The following is a 21,284-nucleotide window of genomic DNA, read 5'->3' on the forward strand; positions in this document are numbered from 1 at the left end:
AACAACAGCAATTAGAATATAATTGTGTGTACGTAAATATGTATAGGGGAACTTTGATAGAGTTTATGGTTGCTACATTCATCCAGAATTTTGGCCTACATTATTAATCTGCACTACTATGAAGAAAAGGTTTGTTAGTCAAAGATAAACCATCCCGATGATTTTGAATTAGTGAACTCCAAATCGCTGTGGGATAATGAGACGGCACTGTGCACACACACGACTCTCTGCTAAGCAGGGGCCTTCTGGCTGGCCACATAGGAGGTCTCCTTATTGAAAGATTTATTTTTAATTTTGAACAGCTTCCCAGCATTACCCTTTACGAAAATTAAAATAAGGAGCTGGAATTTTGTCCTATTCAGCAAACCTCCTGGCAGGACTGCTCGCCGTGTCAGAGAAAACCTCATTGTGTCAGAGGAATTCCCTGTCCACCATTTCTCTAGATCTAGAACAATTACACCTACTTTTTAAATAAAACTTTGACTTTGTTTCCTTCCCAGGCATAATGTTTTTGCACATTTTCTTCTTCTGGAGGATTTCTTGTGTTCTTTGTGCCTTCTGGCTTGGTAGGGGTTGACATAGTCCCTTGGGGCTTAAATCTTTAAATATACAGAGTCAGAGAAGTCTCCCCACAAAATCTGTGGGAGCCAAGCCTGTCCTCAGCACATCTCCCAGAGGCTACCCTCTGCCAAAGAGAATGACTTCACCTTGTACAGCTGAGGCTTCAAAGGTCCATTCCTAGTTTTAATTCCATTAAGAACACAAAGTAGTGATGTACTGGAGGATAGCCGGAAGAATACAGGGGAGCTGAACATAAGAATATTGATTGAATCATAAACCAGATTCTCTAGGGGTGCAAAGACCACTCTGCACCTTCTTGGCTCCCTGTAACTCAGAGACACTCAACATCCTAGGTTTCCCAGGACCTGTGTGCAGTATTTCCTGCCTTCTTCCCAAAGACAACTAATAAAAAGCTGGCATTCACAGAGTCCTTGTGATGCTATCAAAACCTCCTAAATTGGGCTTCCCTGGTGGCGCAGTGATTAGGAATCTGCCTGCCAATACAGGGGACACAGGTTCGAGCCCTGGTCCGGGAAGATCCCACATGCTGCGGAGCAACTGAGCCCGTGCGCCACAACTACTGAGCCTGCGCCCTACAGCCATGAGCCACAACTGCTGAGCCCGTGTGCCACAACTACTGAAGCCCGTGCGCCTAGAGCCCGTGCTCCACAACAAGGGAAGCAACCGCAGTGAGAAGCCCACGCGCAGCAACGAAGACCCAAAGCAGCCAAAAATAGATTAATTAATTAATTAAATAAATTGATTAAAAAAATAATTTAAAAAAACCCCCAAAACCTCCTAAATCATACTAGCCTTTGTAGAGAAATAAAAGCGATGACCACAACAGTGTTCACATCCTAGAAGTGCAGAAATAAAAGGCAAAAACATAACAAGAGGATCTGTTCACACCACATATTTTTGAAGACTGGTCACATCTGTGTGACTTAAACTACCTTCTGGGAAGATCTGTCAGTCTAGCACCAATGCAAAATCTTCCCTCAGTCTTAACTTTTTATTTATTCTAGAGAGTTCAGGGAAAAGTGGAAAAAGAATGACTTTGGATTGGGATACTGGAATACTTCTCACTATGGAGTCAATCAGTACAGACATATTTTACTTAACTATTGAGTGCACTTACTGAAACTCTCATCTAAGGGAGCAGTGCACTAAGAGGCGATAGGACTGTTGGCAATTTAGGATCCTTTTCTGATGAAGTGGATTGTTCTTAAGAGCTTCACAAAAGGATAAACCACAGTCCTTTTTTCCTCCTCCCCTTTAAATCCCCAGAAATAAATAACACGGAGGTGGCAATGTGAAACATGTGGTAGAAATCCAGAATGGAAAATTATCATGAGAAAGTGTGGAAACTTCTTTGGGGGAAGAATGGGAGTAAGTGGGTCAGGAGCAGAGCCTAGAAATCTAGATTCTAATTCACACTTTGGAATACCTGATATTCAAGATTGGATAACAGTTCTGCAATTACCGCAGCAGAAACTCTCCATGAACAGAAAATGCTTTCCAGTCATCTGAATTAGAAGAGGAAAGTGATGCAGGAAACAAGGCAAATTAACTCTCCTCCTCCACCTGTCAAGTGTGAATTTAACTATGAAAGTGGCTACAAAAGTAGTATGTGTTTGAAGGAACATTTTGTCAACCACACAGAGCAAGCTACCCATTAAACCATTCATCATTCACAGGCTCACCACCTGGTGATTCCAGTAAAGACCCGTGTCAGTTATTCTTTAATTTTTAAAATAAAAAAACAAGATCAAAGCTACGTCCACTAATGCTGTTGTTGGAAAATACAGCAAATGCCAATATAGCACTCTGTGTTGGTAAAAATCAACTTTATATTCCTAAATAATATGTAAATGTGCTGATATCTGACCATGACCTTGTGATTAAAATGGCCAAGACGCATCCCTTACAAGAGAAGTCTAGCATGGAATGACCCAACCCAATGTCATCTGTTTTCAACCAGACACTGTCTTAGCCTTCATTTAATCTCCACCACCTAGTACAATGCATGTTACACAGTTGGTATCCAAAAAAATATCTGCTGAATGAATAAACATCCTTCTAAGTATCTTTTGTATTACACTGCAGCTCACAGGTTTATGATTAGATCCCTGTAGTTCTTCTTCAACTGGAGAACTTTAGCATCCTTCATGGATATCAACACAAGCTCTTTCTCCATAAATGTTTAGATAGACGGTAAAGTGGAGCCAATCCCTACCTGCTTGGTTGGTGGTCACAGTGACGGACACAGATTGGTCTGGGCTAGGGTTATACTTGGATACGCCATTCACTGCCCAGATTTCAAACGTGTAGTTGGTATGAGCCAGGAGGTCAGTGATGGAGACCTTGGTGGACTTCAGTCCGTTCTGCTGCGGGGTGTAGTGGACCCCACTTCCGCAGGGCCGGCACTTGCTGGAGTCACCTGGTCCACATTTCTTGCACACGACGTTGTAGGAAATATCCTGGCGGCCACCCGTGTTCTGAGGACTGCTCCATTCCAAGTTCACTGAAGTCTCGTTGACATTTGAAATCAAGTTTAGAGGAGCAGATGGTGGACCTGGAAAAAGAAAGAAACAAAACAAAACATACTATCACATCAAGAACTGAAACTAGCCTCTGGAATCTCTTGGAGCTTATATTCTTCTCTGCAGCTACAAGAAGCAAGACGGTCCTGTTTGGCAAAGAAAGCCAAAAGCAAATCGAGCCAGCAAAAATCTTTTAAAAGAGCAACATGATAGGGAATTCCCTGGTGGTCCAGTGTTTAGGAGTCCATGCTTCCCCTGCAGCGGACACATGTTTGGTCCCTGGTCGGGGAATTAAGATCCCACAAGCCGTGCAGCCAAAAAAATTAAAAAAAAAAAAAAGAGCAATATGATTGAAGGCTGTATGAGTGAGTGTCATTCTCCTTCCTGAACAAACAAATGTAGCATTGACTGCCACTGTGAGACTTGAAACAGCTCTATATCAAATGGGCTCCAAGCCTGACTTTCCATCTGAAGTGGCCAGGCTTTTTTTCTCATAACTTATCTAGTCTTAATCTAATCATCTGAAAGATGGGTATACGAATGTGTTTCTAATTCCCAGGGCTGTTGTGGGACTCTGGTAAATTAATAGTTATATACCACTCCTGAAGATAAATGATGACTCCTAAGTACAGTGCGTCACCAATATGGAATAAAAATAACTGCACTGTATAGATGTGCCTCTTCAGTGTGACATGGCAGTTGAAAGTTAAGCTGTTTATGGTTAATTAAGTAGGAACTGGTTTAACCTGGTTGCAGAGATGTCGAAGGTACAGTTGTTGAGAAATCTCAACTCCAGGGCAGGGATTGTGCAAAGACTCCTAAGACCCCATGTCCTGTCCTTCAACCGACCGGGGCTGCACCAGGCTCTTCTTATGATACACATTTCCACCGACATCAAAGGTTTCCAAAATATGTCTGATGGCAGTGGCTGTTTTGAAACAGAACTGATTGCAAACAACATAAATGGCTGGTTTAAAAATAGTAACAATAAATAAGACCACAGACTCACGATGAACCATCTCGATGCTTGCCGTAGATTAGTCTCTATGCCAAGATGTTGTGACACAAACTGTCTTCAGGGAGAAGAATCAGGGTGAAACAGAAAAGGGGGAATTTTCCTAGTCTGAGCTGATTCCAAAGGTCTAAAAGATACCTGCTGCACTCTAGGAAAAAGTATTGACTCACTGCAACAGTTGGAAGGTTCTCTCTTTTCTTTCCTCTTTCCCAATTTGGTGTTCCAAGAAAAGAGCCAAAGCAAGTTTCAGTGACAATCCGAGGCTTCTTGCTTATTGTTTCTATTCTACTTCTAATATATTTGTAATGACTGCTTTCAGGGAAATGTGTCCATGTTCCCCAGAAAAAGGAGGTTAACCAGAAGCCCGCATGAGGTCAGGAGAAGCTTTACCTAGTCAACCATAACGGAATATACTGTTCCAGACTAGCCATCGCCAGAGAATTGGAAGAGGTAACTTTTACGAATAAGGAGTCATGTTCAGTATTTATTACTTAGTTCACAGTGATGAATGGCTAAAGGATTTTGGTAATAATATTGAATAAGGGTAATTCACTCTCCTTTTCTCTTTATACAACTTAATTGAAGCCTTTATTTATTTATTTATTTTTGCGGTACGCAGGCCTCTCACTGTTGTGCCCTCTCCCACAACAGCGATGTGGCCTCTCCCGGAGCACAGGCTCCGGACGCGCAGGCTCCGGGGTCATGGCTCACGGGCCCAGCCGCTCCGCGGCATCTGGGATCTTCCTGGACCGGGGCACGAACCCGTGTCCCCTGCATCGGCAGGTGGACTCTCAACCACTGCGCCACCAGGGAAGCCCGAAGCCTCTATTTTAACAAGGTAAGCAGGACCTCCCAATCTCCCTGGGAGACTAATTACCGACAACCTCTCTCTCTTAATGTTAAGACCTGGTCCCCATCCTGAGAACCTTAAAGGAAAGACAGTGCTGTAAAATTTGTGTTAAAGGTAAGCTTGCCCCCACAGAGGTCCTCAGAAAGGAAGCACAAATTTCCTTCTTGTTTAGATTCCAAATTTATATCTATGGTCCTTAGTAGAGTAATGGAAAACAACAGGATTAAGTAAATGTTTTTTTGAATAAATGATTAGAGCTATTTGAAATCACAGACTCCTAGAGCCAGATAAGATGTTAAAGATCATTTGGCTAAATAGCCTTATTTTATAGATGAGGAAATTGAGAGCCAGAAAGCAGAGTTGACAATACTGAAAGTTCACGCAGCCTAATTAGTGACAGAGTCCAACTAAAATCCCAAAGTACTAACTCCCACACTCTGGGGTTATTTCCACATTAAGGGTAAAATAACAACAAAATCAGTAGCTTCAGCCAAAGTTTGAGAGGTAAAGATAGGAAAAGGGAAGGTGTATCTTCAATCCTGTTCAAATTCTGTACGTGTTTCTTTCCATCATAGTGACATTGATTGCTAGTCTGCCGCTGAAGTTGACCACAGCTTGGTTCATAAAATGAGTCAAGCCACTGGTTCTTATTTTGCTGTGACTTTCAGGGTTAAATAAGAGTGACTCTCAAATGCATTAACCTCCTTGCCAAGGTTCCTAGTCCACTTTCACATGGGAAAATGTGACACAATGAATCAAGCACAGAAGCAAAAAGTCAGTAATTAGTATGTAGGACGGGGCATGGCAGCGTCTAAACAGAGAAGAAATGGAGCAGAAAACTAAATGGTCACAGGACTCAGAGATATAACGCTGCTACGTGAAAAAAAAATACAAAGATGCTGTAGGGTTTCAAAATGGAGGGCTGGCATTAAAACAAGACGCAGTGCGGAATAGCCTTCTTCCTTGGGTCAGTGATTCTTAAAGAATCTACCCTGGGGCAAATGCTCAACGGAAGACAGAGAACTAAGCAAGTTCAAGTTCAATGCTGCCTCCAGGAATGGTTTGGTGACTTGTACTGCGTATGTGTTATGTTTTGTTGCCATAAGGAGTGATGGTTACATGGGGGCACAGCAGCAGCTTACACATTGGACTATAGCCAGAGAATTGAGGTAGGGGGAAGGAATAATAGGAGGGTGCACCTAGTAGAGGATTATTTTGGCCTCTGCATAAACCTGGGAAAGCACACTTGCTTTATAAATTAAAATCACAATGGTGGTTGTATTGAGTTTTTCCTTTTCAAAAAAACTTTGCCAATTAAAAGATGGTAAACACATCAGGTGTGTTTCCATGTCTAGGGAAGGGCCATCTCTTCCTCAGAAAAGAAAGTATCCTCTTCTCAAGAAAATGAAAAAAACAGCATGGCCTTTAATACAGCCAAGTCAATCTGGGCCCAACGGTCATACTTAACGGCAGCATCTTAAAATAATTACCTGTAGAGAGGACTAAAGAGAATAATACAGGCAACATGAGTAACACTGAGTTTTCTCAATAAACACAAGGCATCCAGAAGGAAAAAAACTTAACTCTTTTTTTAAAGTATTGAAACCCAGCAGGACTCTGTAGGGCCTTCCTGGGGACAGATCCCCATGGCCCCTCTCTCTTGTGTGTGGAAAAGCTTTAGCCTCCTAGGCCTTCCCCGAGTTCCAAAGAGCAAATTTAATCAGGGAAGTGAGAATATGCAGAAACAAAGGAAAACAGTCAAGCGAGACAAAATAATAATAGTTTAGCCATAAAACAAAGTCAAGGACCTTTAATTCCTCCTCAAGGGCTACAGTTAATATCCTGAACCATAACCTTGACTTGTTCTGTAGATACTAAAACCCCCATCAGGTAAAAGAAGCTAACTGCATGCTGACACAAGCACTAGACCCCAGGCCAGTTGGAACCAGAAGGTCCATGACTGAGATTCCCAAAACATCACCCTGTTACCTCACCATCAACCAATCAGAGAATTGAGCATGAGCTGATCACATACCTTGAGACTCTCTCCCTCACACTGTCTTTAGAAACCCTTCCCTGAAAGTCATCAGAGAGTTCCAGTCTTTTGAGCATTAGCTGTCCATTCTCCTCACTTGGGGCCTGGCAATAAATGCTGTACTTTCCTTCACCACAACCTTGTGTCAGTAGATTGGTTTTGCCGCAGGTCAGGTGAGCAGGCCCAAGCTTGGTTCGGTAATAGCATCATATCTAGATACTTAGGAACAATTAAATTTCTGACAAATGCTTGCCTTTCTCATCAGAAATATGCCTGCCTCTAAATGTCTCCAATTTCAAATATGAGATTTATAACTAATAGGGATAATCGTACCAGTTAATTTTCTAGTCTCCATATTGACATAGTATGTACCAAGCATACACCAACATCAGGTAGCTGCAGGTCATTGTGAATTATAAGGTTTTATGTCTTCCCAAACTGCCCACTACTAGCCTCAATGTAGGACTGGCAGTAATCCTGCTTATGAGATTATTCCATATTTCAGGGCATTATTTCTATTTCCTACTCTGTTTGGAACATGTAAAGGGGTCTTGCTAATCAGACACCCAGTACATATCTGTTTTTATCACAGTCTGTGTGCTCCTCAAGAGAAGAATTGATGTCTTCCTCATTTCCCAGTATCTCCTATGATTCCTAGTTCAGAGCAAGCTCAATAAACTTTTGAGGAGTCACGAATGACTGGATGGAAAACTAACAAGGTCCTCTAATGCATCTTCTGCCCATCTACCTACAATGTTATTTTAAGCCTGTTAATTAATACAAGCTTCTCTGAGATAAGGCTGTACTAGCCAGCTTTTCACATACTGATTCATTACCATTAAGCCCTGTAAACGAGTATCTCAGAGTAGCTAGTTTAATTCAAGTTCTTCTTTTCTACATTTTAAAAATACTTTGGAACAAGTAGGGAGGGCTATGTATCATATAGAGGTGGTTTCTTCTGTTAGGAGGGACTATGGAATCATTTAATTACTCAACAAATATTTATTGTGTCCAGTATTTGTCACCTGCTCTAGAGGAGGGAGGAAAAAGAAATATTCGGATTCATTTTGATACTCTCCTGGATAGTTGAAGGAAGGGGCAGGAAATCAAAGGGGGAAGGAAGAGACTAAAGGAAGTTAAATATGGACCATGTGAGCATCAGGAGGACGGAAGGGCAAGTACTCTTTCCTCTCTTGTTTTTCTAGCTCCACAACCAGCCAGTATGGCTGGAAATTCAGAATGTGGGCTCTATCAATTGAAGTTTTGTTAATTTGGGATTGGTTATTATGACTTTTCTTCCTCCATCTTGACTTCAGGGAATGATTTCTTCAGGCATGAAGCTCTGGAAAACTTTATCTCTGAAGACAGTTAATTTTAACGGTTTCATGGGCCTTTTCCTTATTAGCCTTTATAGAAGTATGGTTTTAATTTTACTTTTATGAGCAAAATTAAGACATTTTAAAATACAAATCAATCAAATACTGAAGTATATTTAAGGGGATAATAAATATCCTTCCTTTACATTTTTGGTTTTATTTGTAAAACCTGCTTGATATTCACATATAAGCCTAAGGTTGTCTCTTCCTGCATCAAAGAATGGGGCTAGCGTGCTAAACTATTTTACAGTTCTCATGTTTAGAATGCCTTTCACATTTTTAACATAATTTAGTGGCATGGGTAATAGCTTAACTACTAGAACCAGAAGTCAAAGGCAATAACCCTTAACTTACTAACCCTTTAGAACAACATTCAACAAACCTCTGTAAAGGGTCAGATAGTCAATATTTTAGCCTTTATGGGCTATATGGTCTCTCTAGCAACTGTTCAACTCTGCATGGTACCTTGAAAGCAATCAAAGACAATACCTAAACAAATGCATATGACTGTGTCCCAAGAAAATTTCATTTGCAAAAACAAGGGCAGCTGAATTTGACCCTCAGACCATAGTTTCCCAAGCTCTGCTACAGGGACTTTGATAGGAGCGAAGCACTCTCTTCCCATAAAGATGATGACTCGTAATTTTGCACATAATTCTAGGGACTTCAAGCATACTCTGAACTAATCTAAGGAGATCACACCCCTGATTTACACACTTATACAGGTCAGGTAACAACTCTGGCTTCTGAAGTCCGAGTTACACCTACTTTCTTTGATTAAGCAAGGAATAAAATACAGAAAATATTATGGCCTATGTTTTGGGTTCCTCATTGCTCTGACAGAAATGGCCTCTGTATTTCTTGCCACCGTGGATAAATTTAATGAACATCCATTTGCTTCACGGGTGTGAAAGACTTTCTGTATCGCACAGCAGGTACTGGTGGAAGGTGCTACAACGGGTAATTATTATTTTCTAGTGGGATGTCAACTTGCATTCAGTTGACAGGAGTTTGACAGTATGAAGTCCCCAAGAAACTGTAGCCAAGTTACAGCAGAAGCAAAGGACTATCGCGTCATATCCTGTTACATCATAAAAGAAATCTTGATCTTCCTTAACCTATCATGTGCTTTCCTCTGGGAAAAGACAAGCTTTCAGAAATGAACCACACGCTATCTAGAGAAATTAAATGAATGTGACATTTAACAAGGGCAATATTCCAAGCATCAAAGAAAATTCCAGTAATTCCACAAATCATAATTCTTCCCTCCCATGTATTAGACGAAAGTGTAATTCCTGAGTAATTTAGAAAACATACTTGATGGCTTATGCCAGGATTTAAAGTAGCCCATTTAGGACAACCTGATGTTTTACAAATACACATGAAATCTGTAGGAGGCTTAATAAAATGGTTCAAAAAGGATCAGTCAACAGTCAATCCAAAGTCAAAAACACCTCCATTGTGAACTTGGGTGTTTGTTATAAACCACCCCATGGAAAGTCTAGGTCAGGATAATTGCACCTTATGTACCCCATTCCAAAGTCACAAGTCAGGTAAAATTCACTTCTTTATTCTTAGAGCAAGTAACTGAAATTTCAGCAAATGATGGAAACCCGCTTTGAGAAACGCATTTAAAAGTAGGTTCTGCCAAAGGGTTTAAATCTACATGGACACAAGGTGAAACGTGCCGCATGAACCTGAAATTTCTGTTACTTACAACAACTGAAGTGCTAGCAGACTCCAGGACCAAAGGGTCAAAATAAGTCAAGTTTAAAACTCACATTGTCAGTAAAACTTGAAACTGCAACTCAAATTCTTTAGACTTGGTAGTTGTGCCTGGAATTGTCCCCTGGCTTCTTCAAGAGCAGCCCCCTCCCCGCCTCCCCCGCCCCCTGGGGGGCGTGTCTCAGCTCAAATCTCACCTGACCACTCTGGGCAAAGTGAAATTCTTCCCTTTCCTCTATTTTAACCCTGTCTCATGATCTTTGTTTTTTCTTTCTTCTGAGAATTTTACATTATCTTGTTTACTATTCCCATGAAAACAGAAGCTCTATGAGAACAGGAATCTTTTCTCTTTTCCGGTTTATGAGCATCTTCCAGCCCTTAGAAAAATGCCAAAGGTGTAGTAGATGTTTCCTAAGTATCTGCTGAACAAGTGAAGGAAGGATGATTCTTTAAGCCCAGTCCAGCTCACCCCTCAGAAACATCACAGCCACAGCGCTTCGGTATATCACGTCGCAAAAGGCAAAGGTGACGGGGGAGGAAAAAACGGCAATTACATGCTGAAAGCTTTAAAAAAAAAAGTCTGCAACCAGAGCTAGGAGATAGCTGCTAGGAAACCAAAGTAGCCAGGCTCAAGTATAAAGCAGCTTCCAAAGCTATCACACACTTTTAATACTTAGCTGATTTTTAATCACCATTTTAAAATTCAATGCCTGTGCCATGAAATTAATTCTGGATATGGAAGAAACATTCCCCCAGAGCATGGGCAGAAACATAATTCTTAAATGATCAATTTCTTGAAGCGCTACTGTCATGCTACTAAAAGGCCGAGGCAACCAGGACAAGACAGAGCTTCCGAGGAACGGGCACCTCGGGTCTTGAGTTCCATTTCGTAAGGCTTCATTAATCATGTACAACTTTTGGACTGTCAATAATACTTCAGTGCCTTAGCTGTAAAACCCTCTAACCCTTCAGATAAGCCTTTGTTAATCTCTCTCCAGCTGAAAGACAGGTTATAAGGCAGAATAAACAGTTGGGGTGTGTAAGTTTTGACTCTGAAACAAAGCCCATGCATCCCCCCTGACAGTTATATACGTGTCACTACTAATTGCCTTCTCTCAGACTTTGCTGCTGTGGGTGAGTTTACACGAAGACTGCTGCTGGGACACCTCTTCCAAGATGTATGCACAGCGCGTAACCTTTTATAGCGGCAGTTTATGTGTTTAACAACGAACAGAGTCAAAGCAGAACTGCCCATGATTAAAAAACAGAACCATTCCAACACATCAATCACTTAGTACTGTCACGAAAAATTCTTGGTTTCCTGTAGAGGTAACTCCTTGCTGAAAGTTTGCTACCACCTATTTTTTCGGTATATCTATTTTTCCTATTCTACACCCAGGAACCATCTGTCTTTTCTTTACTAGGTTAATTGCAGTTGGAGTTTCTTTATTTTAAGATGACTAGTTTATGGCTGAAGTGCTTTATACAGTTAACTCTCAGTTATCCATGAAGAAGTTACAATATGAAAGACCACGAAAAGTAATTTTTTAAAGAAATTTCTAAGTGTTTTGCTTTAGAATTAGCTAGCCTGTGAATTCACCTCTTGCCAAGTCCTTTTTCATCCTTTATCTCATTTAAGCCCCATAATAAAATCTAGCAGAACAGTACTTGTTACCCCAAGCAATCTGATGACCAAAAACTAAGATATGAAAAGTGAAGCAACTCACCCAAATTCACACAGCCGATATGTGCGAAGATAGGATCAGAAAGCCTGATTCAAAGGCTAAAACGACCCCCTTCCCAGAGATACGGACAATTCAAAGGAAAAATGAAGCATATCTACGGATTCTTTGTGGACCCAGCTGGAGTGTTCTCACATTTCTCCTGGCTGCCCTGCCCTTCAGGCTGAAGTTCGCTGGCATTACCTCCCAGATGGTGCTCTGTTCTCTCTGCCTGGTTCCTACATTCCACTCAAGAGTAGGAGTTTTTGTTAAAGATGCTTTCCCGGGTGGAAGGTCACGGGAGGGTGGGGGGCAATTCTATCTATGCAACAGGCCTCTCCCCTCAGTCCATCTTCTGCCGAGCTGTAGACGGCATGTAGAGCAAGAGTCAGCTATGACAGGAAAATCAAAATGCTGATAGCAGAGAAGGCATCCACTTCTCACCCCAGGGGATCTCAGGAAAGTGTCTAATTGACCTTGTTTCACAGAAGCATGCTGCGCACAGCCACTGTAGGACTTCCAGGAGTCGTGTCAAAAGTGCTATCCAGAGATGACGGGGCTCGGGTGGTAACAAGCCATTCTTAATTATTCATGGTGGTGGAAAAATTGTAATAACCTGGCTAAATGACGCTGGCAGAAGAGTCAAGTCTTTCACGTGGGCACACATTCGTGTTCCTCAAACATATGCATGTTTCGGCTGAATCCACATTGCACTATTAATCCCGATAAAATGTCCACATTGGACTGCTTATCTATATAAAGCTAGAATAAGGTTGGAGGATAATGCTGAGGTTCAAGTAGCATTTTTGAAAAGTAACTCAATGAGCTGATATCTGATCTTTATCGAATACCTTAGAACTTTTAAAATTTTACCAAAGGGCAAGTGATCAGCCTGGGGTCTGTCTAGTGCTTTCCATTAAGCACACTTGATGCTTTTTTCCCCTTATATCCTTAATTGTCTTTACACAAGAATCATGCACTTGGGTTCTTTAGAGGTAATTGTTTCTATTCACAGTCAAAAGGCTGAAAGATAACTTAAAAGGAAGAAATAAGGATGTGGTTTACTCACTAACTGATGTCAGACCTTGAACTAGAGATCTAACTAAAGATGCAGCTTAAAAATGGAATGGGTGGAAGGCTGCATCTGAATCATGAAAATGGCTTTGGTTGTTCTGATCAGTTTTCATGGTCCAGAGGACAGGCACATTTGGTGGCCTATCGGCTGGCTTAACAGGCAGTGGGACCGTATGTTCTGCCTTAAAAACTACGTCACATGATCTGGAAAAGGGGGAGTTGGTGTCTTAATTGAGTTTTTGTCCTATGGAATGCAGTATGAAACTACACTCTAATATTGCAAATTTTATAAATCACATGAAATAACCAAACCTTAGATTCAAGAATTTTCATAAAAGTATGTTCTCAAAAAAGGATTGATAACATAGACAATAAAATGTGAAGTGGTTAGGGATCAACCAATGGATCTTCTGAAACACTTCCGTGAACAAAACTTTAGGAATCTCTGGCCTTTATTCTCATTCTTCCACTAACTAGTCTGTCACCAGAGCCAATTACACTCTCATTGATCAATTTCACAGAACGTCCTCCCTTCCATCATTATATTATTAGTTACTTGTAGTTCCAAGGCAAAAAGAAATACGCTTTTGGGTGGGGAAGAAATGTAGTGTACTTGAAACCGACAGCTACCTTTTATCCTGTGGTTTATAACGTCAAAGTCTCCTGATAGACATCCCTTCCAAAATCCCTTAGCTGGACTGTTAAGCATGTAAGTCTTTGGGGCAGAGATGAACATCAGTGGAACCTTCAAGGGCATGTTGGAAAATGGATATGAGATTTCCAAAATTAAAGCACTTAAAAAATGAAAAAAGGGCTTTCCTGGTGTCACAGTGGTTGAGAGTCCGCCTGCCGATGCAGGGGATGCGGGTTCGTGCCCCGTCCGGGAGGATCCCACATGCCGCGGAGCGGCTGGGCCCGTGAGCCATGGCCGCTGAGCCTGCGTGTCCGGAGCCTGTGCTCCGCAACGGGGAGATGCCACAACAGTGAGAGGCCTGCGTACCGTGGAAAAAAAAAAAAGAAAAAAGTCTCTCTCTTCTCCTGACCTTGGAAACAAGTAAGGACGATGTTATTTTAATTTGCATTCAAATGTTAACAACGCAGTCACACAGCACCACTGGGATCCACATCGGGTTTCCACTGAAAATTGCTCATCATTTCATTATGGTTCATTATGTGGATAACTGTCAGAAAGCATTAGAAGGGAGGGCTTTGAGTAATAGAACTGAAATGGTAATTTTAAAACAATACATTTTCTAGAGGAAATACAGTGGTGCGATAAATTCAATTAGAAAAGGCAAATGTAAAGACAAAGTAAGTGATGCTTTGCTGTTTGGAGCTAGGCTGTTTCAATTTCTTGATAACCTAAACCTGCAGAAAGCTCTCCTCAAATCAGGACCTTTCGTCACAGATCTTGGTAAATTTGCCCTCATTAGCACTGAGCTCCTCCAGTACAAATTGTCTTAAAAGCTGCAATTTTGGAATATTTTAGCCACATCTAAGTATCAATCAATCATTCTTTGTTTGTTTGGCATAGCTGACTGAATTATTCAAGGCCGTTTACTTACAGACAGATTCGTGAAGGCCCTTCAAGTTGGCAATCTAAAATAATAATCTCTTATTTACAGAGTGCCCCCAATCATGAGGCTCTAATAAGTTTCATCAAACAAGTTAAACAAAGAGGACCCAACAGCACAAGGACAGATTTCCAATTGAAAAGTACAGAGCACCGTAATGGTGCTCAGAAGTAGAAGAGGCAAAATAACAAATCAGTTCGTTCTTTCCAGATATAGAAAGCCAATTTGCTTTTTCACAAGGCATTTTTTCCAGTACATTTTGAAACACAATGAAGGATTGGAAAGTTACCTTAAATGTAATACTGGTTCTGTCTTCCAAAGGGGGAAAAGAACACCGACTAGAATCACTGAACAAGCAACTGAATGACTAAGGCTTCAAGGTCTCCCAGCACTGCTGATCACCAGACTACGTTCCCCGACTACAAGGAAAGGTAAAGGGAAGGGGAAAGAGATCTGGAGGAGAAGCGTTGGTGATCATCAGAGTTAAAGGACATTGATTTCATTGATAAAAATCACACTGACTGGTCGGAATGGCCATCACTAAAATGTCTACAAATAATAAATGCTGGAGCGGGTGTGGCGAAAAAAGAACCCTCCTACACTGTTGGGGGAAATGTAAATTGGTGAAGCCACTATGGAGAACAGTATGGGGGCTCCTTAAAAAACTAAAAATAGAACTCCTGTATGATGCAGCAATCCCACTCCTGGGCATATATCCAGAAAGGACGAAATCTCTAAGTCATAAAGATATGTGCTCCCCACGTTCACAGCAGCACTATTCACAGTAGCCAAGATATGGAAGCAACATAAATGGTCCATCCATAGATGAATGGATAAAGAAGATGTGGTACATATATTCAGTGGAATATTACTCAGTCATAAAAAAGACTGAAATGCTATTTGTAGCAACATGGATGGATCTAGAGATTATACTAAGTGAAGTAAGTCAGAGAAAGACAAACATCATGTAATATCACTTATATGTGGAATCTTAAAAAAAATGATACAAATGAACTTATTTACAACACAGAAATAGACTCACAGACATAGAAAACAAACTTATGTTTACCAAAGGGCAAAGGAGGGGAGAGGGATAAATTGGGAATTTGGGATTAACAGATACACACTACTATACATAAAATAGATAAACAGGGACCTACTGTATAGCACAGGAAACTATATTCAATATCTCGTAATAACCTCTAATGGAAAAGAATCTGAAAAGGAATACACACACACACACACATATATATAACTGAATCACTTTGCTGCACACCTAAAACACTGTAAATCAACTATACTCCATTTTTTAAAAATCACATTGAAATTTCTTCTAAGAAGTGGTTCATGAAAGCAAAATCCCTTAATCAGCTTAGATGGCATCCTTGTATGTATGGAGGCCTGCGTGTCTGCCTTGCTGGCAACGTCTCCAAAAACCCTGTTGACCTTCTTGACTGATGTCTGTGCCTAAAGGGAACACTGACATTTCCACTCTTTGGCTGTAACCTAGTAACACAGTGGAGACTCCACAGCGCCCGTGTTTGATTATGCAACTCCAAACCAGGTTGGATTTTCTTCATCTGGGAGACAAATGAAGTACTCGATTTCCAATAAGGGAGAATGTTCAGAACACTTGAAATCTCTCTCTAGAGTCATCAATGAGCTGAAGAAATGGCCTGAAAGTGACAAGGACAGAAGAGAGGGTCTCCCATCACATGCGATCCATCAGGGAGGCTCTAAATTCCTACTGGCTAAAAGTGGTCCACAGACCAGCAGCATCTGGGGACTTGTTAAAAATGCAGAATGTCAAGCCTGACATCTACCAATCCCTAGGTGTCTTTCGCGTGATTCTGCGCACACTCATGTTTAAGAAGCATTGTTCTTACTCTCTATTCTAACAGGTACAGATTATTTTCTTGAAAATGTTCACATGATGCCTCCATTGAAAACTGCCTATCTAACTCACAGCCATTTATGCTAACCTAACCTAACCAGAAGCTCCATCCAAAGTCCTCCTAGAGATAAAGTTTATTCTCCACTAAATTCTCTGAAGTTCTCCAGCAATGTCGACGGTGTGAAGAACTTCTTAGGTGTTTCCTTCTAAATTAGCCAATGCTGCTTGTATTCCGGGTCTAATCGTTCTCCAAGTGAACAAAAACCTGATTTTACAAGCCAGTGGAGCAGAGTCTCTCTTTGGCCAGAAGAATGAGTCTCAGAGAGTGTGTTTTATTTCTTCATTAGTGTGCCGTCACAGTGAGCGATCACTAAACTCAGGGCTGCATAAGAATGTTGGGGTTAAAGACAGCATAATGAACAAAGAAGTCCCTGATTATCATGGCTGTCAGCACAAGGGGATTGGGTTTGTCACCTGGCTTAACCAACTGGGAAGAACTGATTAGAGGCTGGAATCACTTTGAAAGGATCCCTGATGTTTATGTTCCTTTCCATCCCCACATCTTGTCAGGAGAAGCCGATAAAGCTGGGGGCGGGGCGAGGGGGAAGGGCTTCATTTTCTGGGTTATTTGATCAAGGGGTTCTCTGAGAAACTCCCACTGTCTTCTCTATTGAAAACTCTACCACCGCACTGTCCAATGGAACTTTCTGTGATCATAGAAATATTCTATAGCAGTGCTGTTCAGTATGGTCACCGCTAGCCACATGTGGCTGTTGAGCCCTGAAATGTGGCCATTAAAACAGTCACGTGTGCCTCGTGGCTACCGTCTTGGACAAGGCAGGTCCACTGTATTCACCAGGATGGAAGAAATCTAGAAGGAGAGCCGTAGGCTAGAATAGATTCTAATTCTTTTGTTTAATTTACTAGTCTATCTGTTAGCAAAATATGGTCACCTCCCAGATTACCCCTATCTCAAAGAGGTCTTAAAGAGTCTTGTGTAGTTAATATTTACTAAATTAAAAAATAAAACTTAAAAATTCAACTCTGCAGAGAAGTGGTCTCAACCTTGTCTGTACAGTAGAATTATGGGGGCAACTTTTGAAAATACTGATGCCTCAGTCCTACCCCCAGAGCTTCTGGAGTACAGTACAGCCACTGGTAATTTAATCATGTAGTCAAGTGAGACAATCCCTTTAGAGGGGCAGTGAGATGCACTGGCTGTCTGCTGTGGAGGTCATTTGGGGAAGGAAGTGACCAGCTGGGGATAAAAGAAGAGAACAAACATTCGTTATATCCCTACCATGTGCCAGACCTTTGCAAATATCTTCTTGTTTAATTCTTCTTCTTCTTTTTTTAAAATATTTATTTATTTATTTGGCTGCTCTGGGTCTTAGCTGCAGCACACAGGATCTTCATTGCCATGTGTGGGATCTTTAGTTGAGGCATGTGGGCTCTTTTAGTTGCAGCATGCAGGATCTAGTTCCCTGATCAGGGATCGAACCCAGACCTCCTGCACTGGGAGCACGGAGTCTTAACCACTGGACCACCAGGAAGTCCCTTCTTGTTTAATTCTTAAAACCACCTCACAGGTAGATAGTGAGAATCCCATTTTATAGATCAGTAAACTGAGGCTTGGAGAGATTAAATAGCCTCTCAAGTGTGTGGTATTAACATCAGCACTGTGTTTCCTCTTAACTCAGTCAGAGAGATACAATAAATGCAATGATCTTGTTAGGAGAGTGTTAAGGATCACATATTGCTTTGGTATTTTCATGGGTCTCTTATCAATGGCACAAAAAGCCACCTCTCTTGAAAACAATCTCTGAAAAATGCAAAAGTTACTTTCATGTTAAACTTTCAGGTCTAACCATAGGCTAAAATCAATATTTTCTTTCTCTCATTTGCGTAGTCAGGGTAAAGCTAATAATTTACTCCTACAGAAACATACAACTCCAAGGGTTCAGAAACCACTTTCACACATATGGTAAACATACCAGTAACTCAGGCATGTGGCAACCTTTGGGGTCTCCCTAAGCTCCCACACAGCAAGCTGCAAGAATTAAGTGATTGGCCCATGGCCCCCCAGAATGCTAGATAACAGATCAGAATCATAAGACTAAAAATACCTGGGAGAAAAAGCCAGGTTGCCTTGCCATCAGAGGTGAATTTTATGAGGTTCACCATCAAGCCCCAGCCTGGAGAAGACTTATCTGTGTGGAATGTAGGTGCTGGACTAAATGATGCAAATTGAGGGCAATTATCACACTGTCGTCCCACTATATTTCCCTTTGAGCTTGGTGTTATGCCCTAAAATCTCAACTGGAGAAATGTTGGTAGTGGGTGTGGACAGAGGAGGAGAGTTTATTATTAAACTAATTGCACACAATGGAACATAAGAGCAGAATATTTAGATTGGAAAAGAAACAGGCTGGACTTGAGCATATCAAATATACATGGCATCCAGAGAAAGTACTTAGTCTATGGAAGGAACAGAAAAAGAAGATGAGGAAATCTTCGTCCAGTTATGTTTACAACTAAGCCTGGCCCTAATGTACTCCTTCCCTCTGAAAATGTGTGCATGAGCTAAGGAAGAGGGCAAGAGTGCCCCCCAATAAATAGAAACTGTGCGAGTCTTCTGGTCTTGCAGCACCACCACCAAGCTGGGGTGTAGTCCTGGTCACGACCCCTAACATCTCTGAGCTGGTAGTTACCTCATCTCTAAAATAAAGATAATGTCTATCTCGTAGATTGTTATCATATGAGCCCTATGATAAGTTAATCAAAAGTGCCTAATGCATTACCTGGGTATAATGATAAAATGGTTGTTGTAGTTATTAGGACAATAATTATTATCCTCTCTGGTTATGAAATGAACTCCGGAGGGTACAGCAATTTCAGTACAAATTTGGGATGGCCCTGACGTTTCTCCGCTCACTCCTTTTTTTGGTTGTTGTTTTGCTTTTTGTTTTTGTTTTTGTTTTGTTTTTTACAGTACGCGGGCCTCTCGCTGTTGTGGCCTCTCCCGTTGTGGAGCACAGGCTCCAGACGCGCAGGCTCAGCGGCCATGGCTCACGGGCCCAGCCGCTCCGCGGCACGTGGGATCTTCCCGGACCGGGGCACGAACCCGCGTCCCCTGCATCAGCAGGCGGACTCTCAACCACTGCGCCACCAGGGAAGCCCTCTCCGCTCACTCCTTTTAAAGGTGGTCTTTGACTGGGCTAGACAATGGCCCCCCAGCTGACCCAACTGACTCCCAACCAGAAAAACAACCCGCTATCTGCAGTGATGTTTACAGGCCAGCCAAGATGGAATGTACGGTAGTTAAGGAACAAAATAATGAAAGTCCTAATGACAGTAAAAGCTAACATCTGTCAAGTAGCAAGATTTTATACATTTTACATAGTATGTAAATAACATGAGTGGACGGAGTAGCAACAACCATGAGGGAGGTACTATTATTAGACCATTCTACAGATGAGGAGACTGAAACTTAAAAGGCTAAATAGTCGTTTGGGTACTAAATGGTGGGCTGCGAGACAAAGCCAAAACCTGTGGAAAGCCCCTGTGCCTGGCCACTCAGCTCTGTCCCTCCAAACACAGTCTCAGTCAATGAGAACACAGGGGTGGAATACCCGGGCCCACCACTCCCTGCTCTGGTCAAGGTCATAGCCACTGCAGGGTCTATGAATCCCAGAGTATGCATGAAAGGAATGTCAACCCCCGGAAACACTGTCCGTGTAAAGTGTGAGAAAGGAGTTCTCTATTCCCCTGCATACCGAGGTGCCAACCCCATCCATTCCTTAACCCAGCATGTGTTCAGTGCCTATCATTAAACAAGCATTTATTAGGATCCGGGTCTAAATGTTATGAACACAAAACTCTGAGGAAAGAAGGAAGAAGGGTAATGACATTGCAGGCTATGACATCTGTGCAGAGAACTGAAACCACTTGCCCACATGTGATCCCATCCTATACCTGTTTCCCTTGCAGCTGTCACTCTTCCCCAGGAGTCCTAGATGAAACGGTAAAGCCGTTTATAAATTCCAGTCTCAGCTCTAATTACACTGTGTCAGACAACCCCTGAATGTTCAATCTCTGCTCCACCAAGTCGTCTGTTGGCAGCTGTGCGTCTTGAAGGCGACAAACTCAGTGAGAAAGAGCCTTTCTTTCCCTAAGGATTGCCCCTGCTCTGACTGAGAAAAGATGCATGTTTCATTTCATTTGCCCCCTGCATGGTTATCCTGGGAGAAGGCCTAGCAGTGCCCTGCTAGGTGGAAATGAAAGCTGTTGGCATCTAAGAAACGGGAGATGAGCGTACAACTTACGGGTGCAGGGCATGGAGGCAGCATCGCTGTCGGCTCTGAAAAAGCCTCGGTCACAGGTGCACGACGTGGCCCCTTCCCAGACAGAATAGCTGTGTGGTGGACACTTGGCACAGCTGGCGTCCGTGGACAGGGCCTTGTAATATCCAATTTTGCAAGCTAAAGGAAAGCAGAAAAAAAAAAAAATCAACATAAACCCCTGATAACATAGCAAAGCGAAATGTTACCTCCTTCATTCAGAAGAAAGGAGACATTTTTGCTAATCACTAGTGAGCATCTGGTTTGAGATGCAGGTAAAACAACCCAAAACATTTGTTGATAACAGTCACTCTTTAAGAGCCATTAACATTACGGTCAGGTGGCAAAGCCCTGTGGAAAAAAAATTTCTTAAAACCGGTTGTGTCAATAAAAGCACAGCTGAAGTTTACCCCGCGCTTCCTACATGCTTATATGCATGATGCCGTTTGATCCTTACGGTGCCCCCTTTCCACAGGCACTGTTACTAGTCTTACCTTGGAAATGAGGAATACCAGCTTTGAGTGGTAAACTGTCGGCACCAGACCATGCATCTGGTAAATGTCAGGGACCAGCTTT

General features: G+C 41.9%; 1 protein-coding gene across 2 annotated transcripts in view; it reads right to left on the minus strand.

Moving 5' to 3' along the window:
• Window positions 1-21,284, minus strand: part of EPHA4 (EPH receptor A4) — a 141,742-nt gene that overhangs the window by 58,241 nt on the left and 62,217 nt on the right. For both annotated transcript variants that reach the window (XM_079923489.1, XM_079923488.1), the window contains exons 4-5: window positions 20,694-20,849; window positions 2,798-3,136 (exon numbers count right to left, since the gene is read on the minus strand). In XM_079923489.1, coding sequence (XP_079779615.1) covers window positions 2,798-3,136; window positions 20,694-20,849 — 495 coding nt within the window. The remainder of the gene's footprint in view (window positions 1-2,797; window positions 3,137-20,693; window positions 20,850-21,284) is intronic.

The sequence above is a fragment of the Stenella coeruleoalba genome (genome assembly GCF_951394435.1).
Source record: "Stenella coeruleoalba genome assembly, chromosome: 6".
Taxonomy (NCBI): Eukaryota; Metazoa; Chordata; class Mammalia; order Artiodactyla; family Delphinidae; genus Stenella; species Stenella coeruleoalba.